Source organism: Borostomias antarcticus, assembly GCF_949987555.1.
Source record: "Borostomias antarcticus genome assembly, chromosome: 7".
Lineage (NCBI taxonomy): Eukaryota > Metazoa > Chordata > Actinopteri > Stomiiformes > Stomiidae > Borostomias > Borostomias antarcticus.
In genome coordinates, this window is record NC_140240.1 from 27,429,223 (window position 1) to 27,451,160 (window position 21,938).

The 21,938-nt window shown below is 48.7% G+C and overlaps 1 protein-coding gene across 1 annotated transcript in view; it reads left to right on the top strand.

The window, feature by feature from the left end:
• Nucleotides 1–21,938, top strand: part of LOC311311443 (myosin-10-like) — a gene marked incomplete at its 3' end in the record, with an annotated part of 60,260 nt that overhangs the window by 35,041 nt on the left and 3,281 nt on the right. The window contains exons 14-39 of the mRNA XM_084441158.1: nt 1,142–1,315; nt 1,516–1,689; nt 2,956–3,070; nt 3,318–3,380; nt 5,766–5,959; nt 6,508–6,629; nt 7,576–7,645; nt 7,811–7,971; nt 8,477–8,585; nt 9,070–9,201; nt 9,549–9,755; nt 10,056–10,193; nt 11,624–11,747; nt 12,645–12,816; nt 14,985–15,197; nt 15,611–15,755; nt 15,908–16,114; nt 16,620–16,724; nt 16,877–17,029; nt 17,564–17,812; nt 19,083–19,295; nt 19,850–20,062; nt 20,536–20,697; nt 21,195–21,323; nt 21,400–21,488; nt 21,615–21,738. Of these exons, the coding sequence (XP_084297284.1) occupies nt 1,142–1,315; nt 1,516–1,689; nt 2,956–3,070; nt 3,318–3,380; nt 5,766–5,959; nt 6,508–6,629; nt 7,576–7,645; nt 7,811–7,971; nt 8,477–8,585; nt 9,070–9,201; nt 9,549–9,755; nt 10,056–10,193; nt 11,624–11,747; nt 12,645–12,816; nt 14,985–15,197; nt 15,611–15,755; nt 15,908–16,114; nt 16,620–16,724; nt 16,877–17,029; nt 17,564–17,812; nt 19,083–19,295; nt 19,850–20,062; nt 20,536–20,697; nt 21,195–21,323; nt 21,400–21,488; nt 21,615–21,738 (3,957 nt within the window). The remainder of the gene's footprint in view (nt 1–1,141; nt 1,316–1,515; nt 1,690–2,955; nt 3,071–3,317; nt 3,381–5,765; nt 5,960–6,507; nt 6,630–7,575; nt 7,646–7,810; nt 7,972–8,476; nt 8,586–9,069; nt 9,202–9,548; nt 9,756–10,055; nt 10,194–11,623; nt 11,748–12,644; nt 12,817–14,984; nt 15,198–15,610; nt 15,756–15,907; nt 16,115–16,619; nt 16,725–16,876; nt 17,030–17,563; nt 17,813–19,082; nt 19,296–19,849; nt 20,063–20,535; nt 20,698–21,194; nt 21,324–21,399; nt 21,489–21,614; nt 21,739–21,938) is intronic.

The following is a 21,938-nucleotide window of genomic DNA, read 5'->3' on the forward strand; positions in this document are numbered from 1 at the left end:
GTCACATGACACGCAGGACACAGAAAAACACAAATAATGGCCCGATAAAGAACCTTTTTAAGGAACCCTTCTTAAGCAACCCTTTGTATGGGAGTTAAGAAGTACTTTGGAGCTAAGTGCTTCTTAACTCGTTCGGAAAACCCGGCCAATGTGATTTTTTTTTTTTTTTAAGGGACGTCCAACACAGCTCACCGCTGTCAGATTCCCCTAACTCGATCCCCCCAGAGATGGCGTCGAATTCAGACGTAGCCAGACGCTATGAATAACCCTTACCAATAAAAAGAGACAAACAAAGATAAACTTGGGTTGAAACTCCTGTTTATCTTCTCCTGTCCCGCGACGGCTGCTTCTCCCTCCACCCGCCGGCCGGGAGGCCTTGCGCTGCTCAGCGTTGTTTTAAGTATTAAAGCCAGGACTTCGGGAAAATAAATCACTTGAGGTTCTTGGATCGTCTCACAGGAGAAAACAGAAATCAATCCGACTTCAGATGTTTTGTTTTGGCGTGTTGCTACGAAAGACAAAAACACGATAGCGCAAAGGAGAGAGCAGCTGGATTTGTTTGTTTTTTTGGGAATTACAATAGAATAGAAAGTTTATTCGCCATGTGTAACAAATACGGTACATTGGAATTCTAGTAATCGCTTGTCCTTACAGTATCTTATCAGTCAGCACTAATCAGTTCCTCTTCCCAGCTCTAGGTACTCAGATGGACATTTATTGCCAATTTATTATACTATCCGTCATCTAGCAGTCTAGCAGAGTCTCATCCTCTTCTACTTATCCTATCCGATCACGGATGACTGTGTCCATGATATAGGCAGTGCAATTAAATAACGTGTGTTGTTGGTCTGGGGGGGGGCAGGGGGAGGCTGGGTATCATCACGGGCAGAGGAGTGGGATTGAGAGGCTGGTCCATCAGAAGAGGGGGGGGGGGGTTAACTGTCCAGGCAGAGGGGTCTTCAGTGTCAGTCTACTGTAGCTGTTGAGTTTAACGGACCGTGTCGGGGAAAAAGCTGTGGAACCCTTTCCTTCTGACCAAGATCAGTCTCTTGACCCCTTATCTCTCTCCTAGTATTCACCCTCTCTCTCTCTCTCTCTCTCTCTCTCTCTCTCTCTCTCTCTCTCTCTCTCCCTCCTACAGCTGAACTCGTTCGAGCAGCTGTGCATCAACTACACCAACGAGAAGCTGCAGCAGCTGTTCAACCACACCATGTTCATCCTGGAGCAGGAGGAGTACCAGAGAGAGGGCATCGAGTGGAGCTTCATCGACTTCGGCCTGGACCTGCAGCCCTGCATCGACCTCATCGAGAGGCCGGTGAGTGAGTGTGTGTGCGTGTGTGTGTGTGTGTGTGTGTGATGCATGGCTGTGCCCATTTGACCTGCTTGAATATCTTTGGAGTCCAAAATACTCTTTGGTTGCCACTGACTCCATTGACTTGCATCATAGTCACCCACCTCACGCTCATCTCAACCGCTGTCCCGTCCTCCCGTGCCCCCCCCCCCCCCCCCCTCTAGGCCAACCCCCCAGGCGTGCTGGCCCTGCTGGACGAGGAGTGCTGGTTCCCCAAAGCCACAGACAAGACGTTCGTGGACAAGCTGTCGCAGGAGCAAGGCACCCACACCAAGTTCCAGAAGCCCCGGCAGCTCAAGGACAAGGCCGACTTCTGCATCATCCACTATGCCGGCAAGGTACGCCGGCTTTTAGTACTCTAGTTTTTAGTATGCTTGTTTTTAGTATGCTAGTTTTTAGTATGCTAGTTTTTAGTACGCCAGCTCACTTATAGCGTATAGGAAAAGTACCCATACTGTACGCCGGTGTGCTGGCCCAGATAAAGGCCTAATGCTAGACTCTAAAAGGTAGTGGAGTCTCCATTACACGTAGAGTTGGAATAGGAGAGGTCAGTGAAAGGGAAACCGTCTCATAGAGTGATAGAGATCTGTCTAGGCTCCTACTCACATCCACTACCCATTCCCCTCAACCACGGAGAACATCCTGGACAGTAAGGATCTGGTGGTAATCCTATATGGGACCCCATTATCGTGTGCAGTTTAGAATACCTATCAATTTGGATTACACTGTCCCGTCTGCCAAATTACGTACTGTACAAATCAATGTGGTATTCGTTCCTTGATAATAAATATAATAAAAGCCCATGTTATTCCATTTCAACCACCAATGAATCTCTAATATCCTGGTCTTTTCTCATGGATTGTTACTGGAGGCACACCAAGTCCTTTTTGTTAAAGAGGCCGTATAACTTGACTTAAGGGACTGTTGTCATCTGGCTCTGTCTGTGCCCGTTAACCTTCGTCTACTCGGCCCCGTTCATAGAACTCTCTCAGCACACTGTTAAGCAATGAGATCCTTGTTATTGGATCCTGGTTGTATATCAGATCAGCGTCAGGAGTCATTATGCCTTGGCCCCGCGTCGAGCTAAGTAGTCAACAGTTTCCCCCCGGGGATCAATAAGAGTATCTGTCTAATAGTGCGGGTTGTGTAATAGTGTGCTGGTCAGACCTGGTCCAGCGTCAACACGCAGACCTGCTAGGCTCCACATCTGGTCGCCATTACGCCGACGCTGTCCTGGGCACATCCATCCGAGATCGGGGGGAGATAAATACTGCTTGTCACTCCCGCTGAGATAATATATTAATGTAATATATTGCTTATATTGCTTAATAGTGTTTGGAAACCTCGACGTGTCGTGCATCAACGCTTCTAAAAGACCCGCCCCCTTTCCATCAGTCTTATGTAACTTCTGAACAGGCCACAGTGCGTCAGCAGCATATCAGATCACGTCGACGGCGTCTGATCCTGATATCCTCTGGAATATGTAGGCGTGGGACCTATGCCCGCTCTCTGTAAAGCGCATTGTGTTGCCTCTGTGTATGAAATGCGCTATACAAATAAAGTTTGATTTGATTTGATCCGGATCCTCTCTGCCTTTCCCTCAGGTGGACTACAAGGCGGACGAGTGGCTGATGAAGAACATGGACCCCCTGAACGACAACGTGGCCACGCTGCTGCACCAGTCCACCGACAAGTTTGTGGCCGAGCTCTGGAAAGATGGCAAGTCCCCCTCCCTAACCGACCCTCTGTTCGCCGCGTTAATCGACGGGGAACGGACTGCCGCTCGACGGGGATCGGCCTACCGAGCTCACTGTATTTTTCGCCGCGGAACAGAACCCATTTGCGTGTTTCACTTAACGTTGTGGCGGTGAATGGACTGTTCCATTACTGAACGCTGTTAGGGGTGTTTGTGTGATCGCTGGGTGTTTATTTCTCCACCCCCCCTGTTTCTCTCAATCTGTTGTAGAGATTCAGAATATGCAAAGAGCCTCATTCTATGACAATGTCACTAGTCTCCATGAGCCTCCAGGTGAACGTCTGGCGACTGTCTGGCCCTAGGTGGCCGCACCATAGCTCCATGCTCACCCAGCGCATCGTTACCTCAGCCAGCTCCCCGTTGCTTGTAGGGCCGCATGGCACCATCTGATGTTCCGGTCTGCTCCGGTAGTGAACAGACGCCTGGCGTCAATCAGCAATGTTTTTCTTATAAGTAATGCCTTTTAGATTACAATGCTGGGAACCGCAGAGAAAATTTGACCCGGGGTGCATCTGGATTCAAATGATATTGCCATTATTGGTCTTGACGGTGGGAATCTGAGACATTCCATGGATTTTCACGGCCCAGATGCAGAAGCAGGAAGTGACCTCACAGGAAGGACTTCTCTGAGCTTTACCTCCGTCAAGTCCCTGAGGTCGCTACTTAGACAGCGGGGAAAGGTCTCATGAACCTTGTATGGGCACAGATGCTTGGAGCCCAGCGTACTCGGTGGGGCGCCTGTGCTCCTTTCTGGAATGTCGTCGGATTCTTTAAGGGTCTTATCCCTTCGCCTCGGGGGCCATTTTTAAACGTAATGGAATTCAGGAATGGAGGCCTGACTGAAGAAAGATTCATGGCGTTAATTTCCCCTTTTTGTCTGCTAGTCAGAATCACAGTAGCACTGTGGAATTGGAGCCACATTGAGCTCACTTGGCATTTGTTTTGGCACGGGTTCAACAGCAGTGGGACTTGACAGTGGTGCAAATCTAAACGCTGAAATAGAATCTAGATTGTTCCATACGTCTATGACTTCACTATAACCTTGGAGGGTTTTGGCTTTGATAAACGGCCCACACTGACGCGAGAGAAAATAGTAATTAAATAAAAGAGTCTTGTCTGTTTTGTATGATGTGACAAAAAAATAATGAAGTGCGTCTTAAAGTATTTGGCTCCCGTATCACGATTTGTGTTCTTTAAATCTCCGGTCGTGGACGTCGCAGTGTGTGTGTGCGGGCGAGAGGCTGTCCCAGGCCAGCAATAACACACTCAAAATGAAATACGACATTTTATATCTGAAGTAAAGCATTTGGCCTTGTGTTTCTGTCAGATTGCGTTATAGCTGACGTTTGTTTAACTGTGAAGAAGTGATGAAAAACCAACATGTTATGCAAGTTAGTGGCATGTTTTAAGTTTCAGAACAAACTTAAGACCTTGGACGCCTTTTCCTCCCGAAATACACTACTGGCCTGCAGACGATTAGCCGGGCGTCGCCAGCCAGATCTCGCGAGCTCACATTCTATATCACCCCACAGATCAGTCTGGACATCCAACCGTTCTAACTGGATCCACTCGAACCGAGATTGGTTCGTGCCAATCACAACCGTTTATCTAATATGGGGAGGGTTTAATAAGATGATGGAACAGAGGAGCGCCGTAGAGGCATTTTCGCTGATTGGTTGTAGGTCTATCCAATGGCGTCCAGTGGCATTTTGCTCTACGCCTGTTGGTAACGCCCCTTGGGAATCGGAAAGCAACTGTGAGTTTCCAGACCCATCGCATTTTTACGAATTGGGTCTGGCGAAGCCAGGCTAGCAGCCGATAGCATCCCACCCGAAACGTGTGCCTCTAAAGATTGTTGAAAGGAGAAGGCTAGTGTGAAGGTAGATTGCTGAAAGGAGAAGGCTAGTGTGAAGGTAGATTGCTAAAGGAGAAGGCTAGTGTGAAGGTAGATTGTTGAAAGGAGAAGGCTAGTGTGAAGGTAGATTGCTAAAGGAGAAGGCTAGTGTGAAGGTAGATTGTTGAAAGGAGAAGGCTAGTGTGAAGGTAGATTGCTGAAAGGAGAAGGCTAGTGTGAAGGTAGATTGTTGAAAGGAGAAGGCTAGTGTGAAGGTAGATTGCTAAAGGAGAAGGCTAGTGTGAAGGTAGATTGCTAAAGGAGAAGGCTAGTGTGAAGGTAGATTGTTGAAAGGAGAAGGCTAGTGTGAAGGTAGATTGTTGAAAGGAGAAGGCTAGTGTGAAGGTAGATTACTGAAAGGAGAAGGCTAGTGTGAAGGTAGATTGTTGAAAGGAGAAGGCTAGTGTGAAGGTAGATTGTTGAAAGGAGAAGGCTAGTGTGAAGGTAGATTGTTGAAAGGAGAAGGCTAGTGTGAAGGTAGCTCTTTGCCACTGGCAGCGCCCCCACCCCCCCCCCAGCCTTGTCCCTCATCAGCTTAAACCCCAGGGAAGTTGAATGGACTTGAAGATGAACTTCTCCGCAGTAGAAGTGGGTGCGGGCAGCAGTCTAGCTGGTCCTCCTCATCACATCCGCCACCACCCCCAGCTACAGTACCCCACTCTGCTGCTGCCTCCATCACCCTCCCAAGACAGCCCCCCCCCCCCATCAACCGCCTCCTCTAACCAGACTCCCTCTCTCCCCCTCCCCCGTCCTCCCTCCCTCAGTGGACCGCATCGTGGGCCTGGACCAGGTGGCCGGCATGGCCGAGACGGCGTTCGGCTCCACCTACAAGACCAAGAAGGGCATGTTCCGCACCGTGGGCCAGCTCTACAAGGAGTCCCTCACCAAACTCATGGCCACGCTCAGGAACACCAACCCCAACTTCGTCCGCTGCATCATCCCCAACCACGAGAAGCGGGTTAGCATTTATTTATTTTCATACTTAAAAGTGATATAAATAACTTTTTTTTTTAATCCACAGAGCTTTTAGGAAGGTGCGGAATAAAAGTAGTGCTTTTACCAACCCAAAAAGTATTGATTATGTTGAGATAATTATATATATTATAATTGAGAATTGAATGTTGTGTTCTCACTTTGAACTCTGTCTGAGATGTCTGAAGTTTGGTTCCTACGTCGTGAACCAGTAGTATTATGACATTGGTACCATGCCTTATTTCTGTGTCAGGAGTGAACAGGAGTCGTAATACTGTTGCCTCACAAGTCTTGTTAGAGTTTATTTATTTATTTATGATTTGTCTAAATTAAAATGCTATCGAGATCACCTTTAAAATGCATACGGTACTTGTAGGTGTGCTAGTGGGGGTTATTCTTGATGTGATAAAGAAACATGATATTCTTTATCTTAATCTGTATATGCCGAGTTTAAATATATAATGTTGATTGTATAGGAATCTGCAGGGGAGAGTTCAACGTTGCCTTTCTCTCTTTCTCTCTCTCCTCTCCCAGGCTGGTAAGCTGGAGCCCCACCTGGTTCTGGACCAGCTGAGGTGTAACGGTGTTCTGGAGGGGATCCGCATCTGCAGACAGGGCTTCCCCAACCGCATCGTCTTCCAGGAGTTCAGACAGAGGCGAGTAGCAAAACCAACTGTCGTTTTTAAGCGGTGCAGCCGCTTCTATACGTGACGTGTGTTCGTCTGTTCGTAACGTGAGATTCAGACCAATCAGGTGTTGCAATACCGTTGCACACCAGCACTAGAGGGGCAGGCATGAGGAAAGCATGGCTGGGTTTAGACAGCTCTATATCAAGAAGTATAAATGTCACATCTTAGATATTTACACCATAGGAATCCTGGAACCAGATGAATATAATATATATCCGTGTAGCTTAAAAACTGTAGGAGTGGCAACAAGTTAGATATGTGGGTATAAATTTGAAATTAGCAACTCAAAGTTAGAGTGGAGCGCCATTCGTTTCAATGGTGAGCATGGTTGTCAAACAAATGGTAATAACTCAACAACTATAAATCGCACAACAGATAATTACATTGTATGAATCAGCGGAATCGTGTGAACATTTCAGTGTAGACTATGTGTATGAGCTGTTAAAACTGTAGGAGTGCCAGCAGTTTACAAAATGTGTGGATATTTTCAAATTACCAACTGCCACCACTCTAAAACTGAACATTCCATCAATCAATTTAATGGATGAATAAAACTGTCATTGCTCCTAGAGTTATTAAGCTACATGGGCATATATCAAAATGTCCAGCTGGTTACCAGGATTCCTTCGGTGTCAATGTCTAAGAAGCTGTGACATTTATACTTACGATAGAGCTGTCTGAGGCCGGCCATGCTTTCCTTTCATAGAATGAATGGTGGCACTTAAGAAAGAAGGAAAACCATGCTCCCCATTCACAAAAATAGTGGAATCGCATCACTTACTTCACCACCTGGGTGTGATTTTGTAGTTAAATAACAGATAAATATACACTGATGGAGAACACAGTGTAGTTTTGTTTTACACGCAAGTGTAGGCCTGACTGTTAACATCTGCGCTGTGCCTGTTGTTGGCAGATATGAGATCCTGACCCCTAACGCCATCCCCAAGGCCTTCATGGACGGGAAGCAGGCCTGCGAGAGGATGGTAGTGGACTTTGACTACTCTGCTATCCACCCCGTCTATCATCTCATCAAAATCGAGCATTTCATTTCCAAGACATTTTCCTTGGATGCACCATCTAGGTCAGATGGATGAAAACTATATGACCGTTGCACAACGTTACTGAAACGTACCCGCGTCCCGTTGCAGATCCGAGCTCTGGAGCTGGACCCCAACCTGTTCCGGATCGGCCAGAGCAAGATCTTCTTCAGAACCGGCGTCCTGGCCCACCTGGAGGAGGAGAGGGACCTGAAGATCACCGACATCATCATTTACTTCCAGTCCGTCTGCCGCGGCTACCTGGCACGCAAGTGAGTAACGTTACCATGACGTTACCAGACGTTTATGAATGGTTTGAGTTTCATTTCATTTAATTTAATTTCAAACCTTTATTTATACTGGTAAAGCACTGAAGTTTCCCTCATTTACAGTGAGTTCATGAGAAGTGTAGTAGTCTGAGTAATGTAAGACTCCTAATGTTACATCATCAGTAGTGTCGCAGAGCCAGAGCCAGACCAATCTCCACACTTCATTTACGCTGTGCCAGTGCTGGAGAAAGGTCTGGCTGGACTCATTACCATTCGGGGATAGGGGGAGAAAAAAGCTGTATTTCTTTCAACCAATCACAATCGTCTTTGGCGTAGCGGTTACTACTGTAGGTTATCGTTGTTTCACGTAGTCTGGATCGGCCAACCACATGAATCGGCGCCACAGATTGGGCCGTAATAAACAAATGAAGAGGCTTATCCCCAGAACCTACGTCCGGTTGAGTCGGACCACGTCGTCGCTGACCGATGTGCTCGCTCTCCTCCGCAGGGCCTTCGCCAAGAAGCAGCAGCAGCTGAGCGCCCTGAAGGTTCTGCAGAGGAACTGCGCCGCCTACCTGAAACTGCGCCACTGGCAGTGGTGGAGGCTCTTCACCAAGGTGCGTGGTGGCTGTGTGTGTGTGTGTTTGTGTTTGTGTTTGTGTTTGTGTGTGTGGTTTTCACCGAGGTACACTAGGTGGTCAACATACTTACTCTCGCCTCACCTTATCTTACCCAGACTCCCAAGTCAGCCTCTAAACGTCTCGCTCAACGAGAGACCGAGGACATCCTCCCAGCTTTCGTCACTAAAACTGGGTCGAAACAATTTGAGAGTTGTTGGGTTTTTTTTGTTTTTTTTTAACTGCATTACAGAATGCAGGACCAGTCTGAAGTGTTTAGGGCGTAGGTTTGTTCAGGTTTGACCCAAAGCAGCAGCCGTAGGTTTGCGAGCGGGTGTTCCGGCCGCCGTCCTAGCGGCTACAACACCTTGAATATAGAAATCTCCAAGCGATCGGTAGGCGGAGATCTCCAATTGTCTGGTATGGCGAGACTGTATCCGACCTGCCTGTCCGGTGGTGTCCACCCCCACCCCCCCCCCTCCAGGTGAAGCCCCTGCTCCAGGTGACCAGGCAGGAGGAGGAGATGCTGGCCAAAGACGAGGAGCTGATCAAGGTGAAGGAGAGGCAGAGCAAGGTGGAGAGCGAGCTGGTGGACATGGAGAGGAAGCACCAGCAGGTGAGCTAACGAACCTCCACACAGATAGCCCGTCCCGAAGCTACCCCCCCTCCTTCACCCTGCTTCCAGGGTGTTATTACCCTGTTATTATCCAAACATAAACACGGTTATGACTGACAGAGTGCGACGTGGTGGAGAATTATTATAGGTATGCTGACGATATCAGGTTAGCTTACCGTGGTGTCGTCCATAAGACCATAGGCTTCCATGTGGAGTCTTCTTCAACCCCTCTAATCTGAATTGAGCCATCTTGATCTCATAGTTGTGTGTATGTGTGTGTGTGTGTGTGTGTGTGTGTGTATGTGGCCTGTGTATGTGTGTGTATGTGTGTGCGTGCGCCTCCTCAGCTCCTGGAGGAGAAGAACATCCTGGCGGAGCAGCTGCAGGCGGAGACGGAGCTGTTCGCCGAGGCGGAGGAGATGAGGGCGCGGCTGGCCGCCAAGAAGCAGGAGCTGGAGGAGATCCTCCACGACCTGGAGTCCCGCGTGGAGGAGGAGGAGGAGCGCAACCAGAGCATTCAGAACGACAAGAAGAAGATGCAGTCGCACATCCAGGTCGGGGGCGTCGCCACGCGTGACTTGTGGTAGAAATTTCAGGGACTAAACAAAGATGGTTTCAAGTGTTCTTTACTGTCTTGACCTTCCTGGCTCAACCTACTGACCTCCTTTGAAGCTTGAAAGAACAGACCCCTGCCTGTGCATTTCTTAATTTACGCCCTGGAATTTCTATCACAGACTACACACACACACACTCTTTCCCTCACACACATCTTCGTTGTCGTCATTATGATCAGTTTGCGTGACTTCGGTCGATGTTTGACGTTTTGCGCGCGTGTTTTCCCGTTGCGTCCCCAGGACCTGGAGGAGCAGCTGGACGAGGAGGAGGCGGCCCGGCAGAAGCTGCAGCTGGAGAAGGTGACGGCCGAGGCCAAGATCAAGAAGATGGAGGAGGACATCCTGCTGCTGGAGGACCAGAACTCCAGGTTCATCAAGGTGAGAGGGGCGGAGGGACCCGCCCCCAGCAGATAGAGACGGGGGGGGGGAGGCGGCCCTGAGGGCGCACGGCGGGGAACTAAAACACGGGACGAGTCGCAGCGGATTACCGTCGGGTCGAAGTTAAGGAATGGGTCTCGACGGGCCACCCCGGTGGCTCGCCAGGTTAAGGCGCAAACCGCTAAAGGCGTGTCCTTACCCCAACGGCCTGGGATCGAATCCAGCCCGTGCCGTGTGATGCATGTCCTCCCCCTCTCTTTCTCTCTCTCTCTCTCTCTCTCTCTCTCTCTCTCTCACACACATTTCCTGTCTAAAATAAAATCTTCACGGTCCTATCCAGTAAAGCGGAAATGCCGTAAAAATGTATCTTTAAGAAAACAAAGAAACGGGTCTTGACTTTTGACCGGAACTAACTGGCGTAAGCGGCTGATGACAGAACCAGTTGTGTCGTCTTAAACGGCTGAACGGGATTGACGGACGGACGGACGGACGGACGGACGGACAGACGGCTATTTAGACAGGGAACAACATCCTGAGACCAGGTCTCTTTTACAGATGCGCCCTGCTTACAAACAACATATACAGTACAATACAGTAATACAGTAGCAGAGTACGAAAAATACAAAAGTAGTGACAACATACAGGGGTACAGAGTAGAATAATGATTTAAGTACAGTAAGGAAATGACTAGCATCAATGCATTTACAAACTACAGTTCCCTAGGTATCAGTTAATCGTCCTTTAAGTGATTGTAGGGGAATAAGGGCTTGTTTGGTTTCTGGAAGGAGTTTAGGGCCCGCATTTAACGCTAGTGGTTGTGTGAGCTAGTGGGATAGTTCAAAACATGAAGTAAGAGGGGGCTGGAGAGGTACAGGTGATTTGGCAATGAGGGCTCTGCAGAAATAAGAAAATAAGGTTTTCTCCTGAGCTCAAGGGAAGGCCACTCCAATATTCAGTAGAGCACGCAATGATGAGTTTTAAACCCATCGCTCGTGATGAATCTTAAGGCATTATGATAGATGGGGTGGTGTATGTACTGGTGTATGTACTGGTGTATGTACTGGTGTATGTACTGGGGTATGTACTGGTGTATGTACTGGTGTATGTACTGTACAGGGTCACCATAATCAAGAACTGGCAGGATGTTTGTCTGTATAAGCCTTTTTGTACTCTCCTGGGTGAAACAGGATTTGTTTCAATATAGAAATCCGATTTTAGGTTTAATTTTGTTTCTTAAATAAGTGACCTGGTGGCAGATGGATAGATTATAGTCTAGCCAGATGCCTAAATACTTCTATTCCTGCGCACGTTCTATTTCTGTGTTCTGGATCAGGGCTCTTGATGGAGACTATTGTGAATTCAGTTTTTCTGGCATTTAGAACCAGCATAAAACACCCCGTAAATAAAACCATCTCTCTCTCCGCCAACAGGAGAAGAAGCTGCTGGAGGAGCGCGTGAGCGAGATGACCTCCCAGCTGACGGAGGAGGAGGAGAAGGCCAAGAACCTGGGCAAGGTCAAGAACAAGCAGGAGATGATGATGGTGGACCTGGAAGGTGACAGAGAGAGACTCGCGTACACACCTGTTGTTAGAGTCTGAATCTCACCGTGAATGCACGCGGTCGGTGGAGCGGTAGTGTTCGAGACGTTCAGCCAGATTACTGTAGACGAGATTCGAGCGTTGCCTGATCATGTGAGCTTTGATTGCTTGTTTACTGGAATGTTGATATCTGCGTTTTAAGTCAATGTCTTCCTACAATGGCTTGGCGGCACATTTAGAGAATAATCAGGTTACTTCTAATTGCTTAAGCAGCGAGTCATTGGAGATAGCTGCTGTCCTGGATGTGTGTGTTCAAGTTCAACAGTTCAATACATCTGACTGTTTACCATATGAATGTGCAACCAGCTCGGTGGCCTTGCGGTTAGAGTGTCTGCCTTGAGACTGGAAGGTTGTGAGTTCGATCCCCGGCCCCAGGGGATGTACTTGTACATTAAGCTGCCTCACGCTACAGAAACAGGAGAGCCACTAGGCCCGAGAACCAAGTACAAGTACATTGGTATTCTTGGTCCTGCTCCTCTCCACAGTTGCTTATCAGTTCCTAATTTCCTGACTAAACAATATAATATAAATGTGAATAATATAATATTAACCTAGATCTAAAAGTAAAGCCTATATGAATATACTACAGTTGAATAATATAATATTAACCTGAACCTAGAAAGAACCTGAACCTCTAAGTCTAAACCCATACCTCAAAGTATAGCATTGGAATATGAATATAATACAGACAATTGTACTCATGCAAAGTCATTGTAAAAGTGCAGTCAGGGGTTAAGTGTGTGTGTGTGTGTGTGTGTGTGTGTGTGTGTGTGTGTGTGTGTGTGTGTGTGTGTGTGTGTGTGTGTGTGTGTGTGTGTGTGTGTGTGTGCGTGCGTGTGTGTGTGTCTCTCAGAGCGCCTGAAGAAGGAGGAGAAGACTCGCCAGGAGCTGGAGAAGGCCAAGAGGAAGCTGGACGCCGAGACCACCGACCTGCAGGACCAGATCGCCGAGCTGCAGGCCCAGATAGAGGAGCTGAAGGTCCAGCTGGCCAAGAAGGAGGAGGAGCTCCAGGCCGCCCTGGCCAGGTGAGACTGACCCGCCCGGGTCAGAACCACCCGGGTTCAACAAGCCCGGTCGAAGTCAACTTTATTTATATAGCACTGTTCATACGAACAAATGTTGCACACGGTGCTTTACAGAAAAATTAAAAACAGTTAAAATACTAGACAAAAATAAGAGATTAAAACACAATAAAATCCCATATGGTAAAAGAGAATAGAAAGTAGGTGAAAAATGACCCGGTCTTTGTGGTAAACACACACACACGGTAACCGCAACCATACACCCAACTTGTCTGACCGCTAGTGAAGTCTGCAGTGGTTAGATTAAACAAACACACACACACACACAAATACTCTCTCCCTCTCTCTCTCTCTCCCTCTCCCTACCATACTGTACATCCCGTCCCCATAGCAACAGCACTCCAGTCATTCTGTAGCACCCTGGCCAAAGCCTGCAATGCAGATAGGGCTCAGAGAGAGAGTGAGTGTGTGAGTTGGCTTTTTAACTCCAGCATTACAACCAGAGACCCAGTCCAGCGGCTCAGCGCTCAGCGAGCACCTGCAGGCCGGCTTAGTGCCTGTGAGCTGACCGGGCCGTCACCCTCGATGGAGACGCTTTCAACACGGGGCTCCCTGGTCAGCCACGCAACCCCCCCGGCAGTGATGGATGACGCCCTCGGCCCAACCTTGGGCTGCGGTTTCAACCAATGAGAAATTGGGGGTGGTGGTCAGGTCCGCTTCCGTTATGGTCTCTCAGCTCACAATTAATCTGTCAAACACCTTATTTGTTCTTCGGAACAGTACATTTTTTATGTTACTTTGAACGGCGATGGATTGAGAAAAATGTGGCTCGATGTAGCGTTCAAAAGACCTGTCTCTTCTCCTGAAAGAGCATAGTGTCTATTTAAGTCTAGGTATTACCTCAATATAGGTTTAATTTGATTAATCCAAGTCAATTTCAGACTTCTGTTCTGAGGCAGTGTGTAAATATTCAGGGCAAGACATCCTGTCACATTAAATCCTGTCCCCGATTTGACAAGTTTGTTCCACTTTCTGCAGAGGTTATTGGAACGAAGGTCGATTCGAAACAGTTTGATGTGACGAATTCAGCGTCTGTGCCAAAGACAGACGATAGATACTGTGGCAGACCAAAAGTCTATGGATAACGGCCATCTTGCAAACTAGCATCAGATTAAACCCTTACTTTTCTCAACGTACCTAGTTTGGAATTCTATCCCTGTTTTGAGTTTTTTTGTATCTGCATACAAGGTATTACGAGTATGATATTACTCATTAGTCCCTGTCGCCACGATTCTTACATGATTTTTTTCGCCACTCCTACTCACTAGGCAGGTTGGTAGGTTGACAGGCAGGTAAGCCATCCAATCATTGTAAGTTGCCAACTCAAAATGATTGGACACACTTATTACAGCCCTGCGACTTCCACAGATTGTGGATTTATTTCATTTTAGTGTCAGAGCACTGGATTTATTGATTGCTGTCAGGACGTTATGAATAAAAGGAAAATAATAGCAAAAAAATAGAACAAAAAGTGCTTCTGGGCGAAACAGCATACTGCACCTTTAATAATGTGTATTTCTGTCAGACGTTTGCACCGGCTCTGGTTGTCTAGACGTCTGCCTCCCGCTAACACACGGGAATGGCTCCGGAATGCTGGAGAGAGTCTAATCTAGCCTGCCACCAGCAACAACAAACATGCCATCTCATTATCAACCGCATTTCTCCTCACCGACACACACACACATACACACACACACACACACACACACACACACACACACACACACACAGGCAGAATAACACCCACCGACATTGATCCTCAGCCTCTGTAAAGCTTGTTACACTGCCACCCTGTGTTCACTAGTCTCCATCACCACACTGCAGTCTGAGCCGGCAGTCCAGAGCTGACAGTTTAATATTCCTCACTAATGGCCTCGTCTCCATTAGTTTATGGAAGTAGATTAGTGTCCTTATGAGTTAGAGCTTAATCGACAAATGAATATTTTATTGATATGCCCATCTATGCTTGAAAACCTGTCATTACTTCCATGTTTCATGTTAACGATACATTTCACATTTGATCATTTCACACTTTAAATGTAAACAGACCCTAATTTGTTTACGTGTTTTTTTGTTTGTCGTCGTTTTATTTACGCGCGGCGTGTTTCCAGGGGCGATGACGAGGCGGCGCAGAAGAACAACGCCCTGAAGCAGGTGAGGGAGCTGCAGGCGCAGCTGGCGGAGCTGCAGGAGGACCTGGAGTCGGAGAAGGTGTCCCGGAACAAGGCGGAGAAGCTGAAGAGAGACCTGAGCGAGGAGCTGGAGGCCCTGAAGACGGAGCTGGAGGACACACTGGACACCACCGCCGCCCAGCAGGAGCTCAGGTACAGTACGCCGCCGCCGCGCCATCAAGAACCTACCGCTTGGGGTTTTTGGTACTTTATTTTTTTGATATTTTTAAGCATTTTATAACACACTGAACATGAGGTTACAGTAGAGTGGATGATATATATACAGGAGTATTTGGTGTTCGACACAGAATTGTACAGTTTCATTTACAATGAGTTTGTGTTTCACAATGTTCAGCTACCGGTTGGGTTTGAAGTAGCTTTCTCTTGCTTTTTCATAATTAATACAACCTTGTTGTGTAATTCTGTAACCTACAAAGTGCATGGGGGGGTATTCTGCAGTCGAACCCGGTCCAACAGTGAGTCGTCACCTATGGGATTAGTCTCCCTTCACCCTCCTCACTCTCTCTGTCTCTCACACACACACACACACACACACACACATACAGGACCAAGCGCGAGCAGGAGGTGGCCGAGCTGAAGAAGGCCATCGACGAGGAGACCAAGAACCACGAGTCCCAGATCCAGGACATGAGGCAGAGACACTCCACCGCCCTGGAGGAGATCTCTGAGCAGCTGGAGCAGGCCAAGAGGGTAGAGGCTCCCAAAAAAGATGATTGAACCCATACCCATTCCCAGCGTCCCTCTTTGAAAACGCCGCTTCCCCCGCGAGCTAGCAAATGTTCCCCCCCTCCCGAATTTCTCTCCCCACCCACTCGCCTCCTCTGCTCTCTCTCTCCCCGCAGTTCAAGTCCAACCTGGAGAAGAACAAGCAGGGCTTGGAGAGCGACAACAAGGAGCTGTCCAGCGAGGTGAAGGGCCTGCAGCAGGCCAAGACGGAGTCGGAGTACAAGAGGAAGAAGCTGGAGGGGCAGCTGCAGGAGCTGACGGCCCGGGCCACCGAGGGGGAGAGGGCCAAGGGGGAGCTGGCCGACCGCTCGCACAAACTGCAGGTCAGAGGTCATGGGGGTGGGGGGGGGGGTGTGGCCGGGAGGGGTCCAGACGGCATTCGTGCATGTGTTTCGCCAAGAATTGCCTTAAATAGCGGACTTTTTGATCGCTAACATTTTTTAGCACGAGTCAATGGCGTTTAACATTGTGAAAATTAGCTTATTAGCTAGCGGACATTTTCTGCCCCCCCCCCAAAATAATCCTAGGGGAAACACTGATGCTTCTTCCACTGTCAAACTTTTATCAGCGTGTCACTAGTTTGGTATTGCATCGTGCTGTTATGACGACACCGTAACAAAACGTGTCAACGTCAATAGACTGTGTTTTGAGTGGCAGTGACCAGCTTCGGAACGAGACGTGTCTGAACTAGTCCTAGTGGACTCGCCGCTATGACCGAGGGGTCGGCTGGTTGTAGGTCAGCGTTGTGACGCTAACGTCTGTGTGTGTGTGTGTGTGTGTGTGTGTGTGTGTGTGTGTGTGTGTGTGTGTGTGTGTGTGCGCGCACAGACGGAGCTGGACAACGTCTCGGCCCTGCTGGAGGACGCGGAGAAGAAGGGAATGAAGCTGGCCAAGGACGCGGCGAGCATGGAGAGCCAGCTGCAAGACACCCAGGTGCGCTGAGACGCATCTTGTTTTTATTATGAAATAATCCCTAATGATTGTGATGCAGAGAAAACAACTCAACTGTGTTTTATTAAATTAACTGGTGTCTTATGTGGTGTGTTTGCATGTGTGTGTGTGTACGCGTGTGTGTGTGTGTGTAGGAGCTGCTCCAGGAGGAGACCCGTCAGAAGCTGAACCTGAGCAGCCGTATCCGGCAGCTAGAGGAGGACAGGAGCTGCCTGCAGGAGCAGCAGGAGGAGGAGGAGGAGGCGCGACGCAACCTGGAGAAACAGCTGCTCAGTCTGCAGGCTCAGGTCCGCCACACACACACACAGATATGTATATAACAATCAGCTCAGGTCAGTCACACACACACACACACACACACACACACACACACACAGATATGTATATAATAATAATGCTCAAGTCAGTCACACACATAGACACACACACACATGCAGATACTCACGTATGTACTGACTCAGGTCAGTCACACACACTCAGATACATATAAAGTCACACACACACACACACACACACACACACACGCAGATACACGTGTCAAACTTTTGGCTCAGGTCAGTAACACACAGGTCAGTAACACACACAGACACACACACACACCAATACATGTATGTAACGACTTAACGTGCGTCAGCCTTTCTTTCATTCATACACGTCTGATCGTGAATCTATTAGATACAGATATAGATACAGCATCTGTGGAAATGATCTATATTTCTACCTGTCAGTCTCTCCTTAGTTTCATTCACACATCCGTCATTCGTTGGTCCCTGTATCTGTGGAAACAACCCCTCTCTATCACCTCGTCCGTCCGTAAACAGCTGTTCGAGACCAAGAAGAAGCTGGACGACGACCTGGGGACCATGGAGGGTCTGGAGGAGGTGAAGAGGAAGCTGCAGAAGGACGTGGAGCTGACGGCCCAGCGCCTGGAGGAGAAGGCCATGGCCTTCGACAAGATGGAGAAGACCAAGAACCGTCTGCAGCAGGAGCTGGACGACCTCATGGTGGACCTGGACCACCAGCGGCAGATCGTCTCCAACCTGGAGAAGAAGCAGAAGAAGTTCGACCAGGTGGGCGGGGCCTCCTTATCCCGTCGTCAGAGAAGCTCACTCGCTAAAAACTCACTAATGTTTTGAATCTTTGCACATTTGAGTAATAATATGGTCTCCACTAGTCTAGAAAGATTTTAGAAAACATTGTCTATTTTGCTTCGTGTATTTTCCAATCAGTTCCATTCAAACTGAACTTGCCACCTTCTATTCTAACCCCCTATATTCACTCAACCCTGTTCTAACCCCCTATATTCACTCAACCCTGTTCTAACCCCCTATATCCACTCAACCCTGTTCTAACCCCCTATATCCACTCAACCCTATGCTAACCCCCTATATCCACTCAACCCTGTTCTAACCCCCTATATTCACTCAACCCTGTTCTAACCCCCTATATCCACTCAACCCTATTCTAACCCCCTATATCCACTCAACCCTATTCTAACCCCCTATATCCACTCAACCCTGTTCTAACCCCCTATATTCACTCAACCCTGTTCTAACCCCCTATATCCACTCAACCCTGTTCTAACCCCCTATATCCACTCAACCCTGTTCTAACCCCCTATATCCACTCAACCCTGTTCTAACCCCCTATATTCACTCAACCCTATTATAACCCCCTATATTCACTCAACACTATTATAACCCCCTATATTTACTCAACCCTATGCTAACCCCCTATATCCACTCAACCCTGTTCTAACCCCCTATATTCACTCAACCCTGTTCTAACCCCCTATACCACTCAACCCTGTTCTAACCCCCTATATCCACTCAACCCTGTTCTAACCCCCTATATCCACTCAACCCTGTTCTAACCCCCTATATCCACTCAACCCTGTTCTAACCCCCTATATCCACTCAACCCTGTTCTAACCCCCTATATTCACTCAACCCTATTATAACCCCCTATATTCACTCAACACTATTATAACCCCCTATATTTACTCAACCCTATGCTAACCCCCTATATCCACTCAACCCTGTTCTAACCCCCTATATTCACTCAACCCTGTTCTAACCCCCTATATCCACTCAACCCTGTTCTAACCCCCTATACTCACTCAACCCTATTCTAACCCCCTATATCCACTCAACCCTATTCTAACCCCCTATATCCACTCAACCCTATTCTAACCCCCTATATCCACTCAACCCTATTCTAACCCCCTATATCCACTCAACCCTATTCTAACCCCCTATATCCACTCAACCCTATTCTAACCCCCTATACCCACTCAACCCCGTTCTGACCCGTCCTGTGTGTGGTCCCGGTCCGGTCCAGATGCTGGCCGAGGAGAAGACGGTGTCGGCGCGCTATGCAGAGGAGCGCGACCGGGCGGAGGCGGAGGCGCGGGAGAAGGAGACCAAGGCCCTGTCCATGACGCGCGCCCTGGAGGAGGCGCTGGAGGCCAAGGAGGAGCTGGAGAGGTTCAACAAGCAGCTGCGCACCGACATGGAGGACCTGATGAGCTCCAAGGACGACGTGGGCAAGAACGTGAGTGAAACGGCGCCGTCCAAGAACGAACGCCACACAGGGTTTCTCAAGAACGAATGCCACAAAGAGCATCTCCCCGGCTGTCTGGTCAACTAGTCTGTCTCAACAGCCAGGGTTTTTTTTTCCTCAGAGTAGATTTGTTTGTCCACCTGAAGATGAATGTTTGCCATTAATTCATTATTAAAGAGTAGTAGTGTAAGTGTGCACGTCCAAGCTATATTTCAGGCCAGGTGCTGGATAAAAAAAAAGCACGATATATGAAAAAGATGTTATCCTCACACTGGATTAGAGTTCCCTATACTTCATTGAATAAGCAACGTTTCGACCACGCAGGGTCTCCAGGCAAAACTCCTCTTTTTCATGAATTCATTATTCACATCAGCTCTGAAGTCTGTCCAACCGTAGCTCACAGAAGGGCCTGAGACCCGACACGAGTGGCATGTGACAGAAAGACTGAACGACTGCTAATTTCAGGTATTCGTTATCGCGCTTTCGTTGAGACAGTCTGTATGTGTGTGTGTGTGTGTGTGTGTGTGTGTGTTTCCCGGGTTCAGGTCCACGAGCTGGAGAAGTCCAAGCGCACCCTGGAGCAGCAGGTGGAGGAGATGCGGACGCAGCTGGAGGAGCTGGAGGACGAGCTGCAGGCCACCGAGGACGCCAAGCTGCGCCTGGAGGTCAACATGCAGGCCATGAAGGCCCAGTTCGACCGCGACCTGCAGGCCAAGGACGAGCAGGGAGAGGAGAAGAAGAGGGCCCTGGTCAAACAGGTGGGGCGCAGCGTGGAGCGGTGGACGCACGCCTGGATTAAACTACTTTGACATCACCTTAAGGGAGTAACATGGTCAAAGTCGCACTTTCTAGGTTTTTATAGCATATTTGCACAAGAGGGCAGTGAAGAAGCACGATGAAAGTATTAAAAATGTCCGTTCTTTTGTTTCGGAGAAGTAGGCATGTTAAATTTACAGTCCTATTTTCAACCGGTCATTTTAATGACTGAATAATTGTAAAATGACGTACATTTGTTTTGTTTTTGCCTGAAGACAACCGGCGAGTGTCACACTCAACCACCATGTTACTTCTTTCAGGGAATGCCCATGGCCGGTTGGATTTGCCCTACATCCTTAAACTTTATTTAAATTTAAACTCGCTGAACTCATTATAGGCCCGAACAGACAAACAGAACTTTTTGTCGCTTTCGACACTTCATCCGCTACGCGTGACCCTTCCCCTCTTCCCTCAGGTGCGGGAGATGGAGGCGGAGCTGGAGGACGAGAGGAAGCAGAGGGCGCTGGCCGTGGCCGCCAAGAAGAAGCTGGAGATGGACCTGAAGGACCTGGAGGGACAGATCGAGGCCTCCAACAAGGCCAGGGACGAGGCCATCAAACAGCTCAGGAAGCTGCAGGTAGGAGCCGGTACCGCGTCCTGGTCCAGAGATGCAGGAGACCATCCTCTGACCCCACAACGGTTCTGTGGAAGAATGCTACCCTGGTGGTGTTTGGGGTAAATGCATCACAAAGATATTTGGGGTCCCAAAAAAACACACGGACTACAGAACATAAAAGCCCAACGAGCGCAGATGGTCTGAGCTGTGACACTTCTCCTGTGTCATTTTATTTATATGGAACCATTCATTCATGTAGCCCATAGTGCTTTCCATAAAAAGAGAGGGATAAAAACATAAATCATAGAAACACAGTGAGAACAGATTTAAAAGAAACAGTGAAATAATTCAAAATTAAAGATTTTATTCTAGGTTTTTATTCTAATTTACACTATCAAAACAGAGAAAGCAAATTTAGAAACACTAGGATATGAGCTACGTGGTAAAAGCAACGTTAAAAATGTATGTTTTAAGATCTGTGTCCGTGCGTGTGTGTGTCCGTGCGTGTGCGTGTCCAGGCCCAGATGAAGGACTACCAGAGGGAGCTGGAGGAGGCCAGGGCCTCCCGGGACGAGATCTTCTCCCAGTCCAAGGAGAACGAGAAGAAGCTCAAGAGCCTGGAGGCCGAGATCCTGCAGCTGCAGGAGGTGCGGAGAACACGCGCACTTTTGTCTCTCACACACACACGCGCGCCTTTTTGCTGATGTGTGTGTGTGTGTTTAGGACCTGGCGGCCTCAGAGAGAGCCCGGCGCCACGCGGAGCAGGAGCGTGACGAGCTGGCGGACGAGATCTCCAACAGCACCTCTGGAAAGTGAGTCAACCTCCTCCCTCGAGAAGCGACCGCATCATTCAGATGAGAGTTAGACGAGCAACGCGTGCGTGTGTGTGTGTTCTGCGTGTGTGTGCGTGTGTGTGTGTGTGTGTGTGCGTGCTCCAGGTCGTCCCTGCTGGAGGAGAAGAGGAGGCTGGAGGCCCGGATCTCGCAGCTGGAGGAGGAGCTGGAGGAGGAGCAGAGCAACACGGAGCTGCTCAACGACCGCTTCCGCAAGACCACCATGCAGGTGTGTGATGCTGACACAGGCGCACACACACACACACACACACACACACACACTGTCCTGTGTATGTGTCCAGTGAGGCCTGCGTAGTATAGAATCACGTTAAGTGACCTGCTTTCCTTCTCCCTCTCTCTCTCCCTCCCCCTCCCTCCCCCCTTCCCACCCTCCCTCCTCCCCCCTACCCTCCCTCTCTCCCCCTCCCT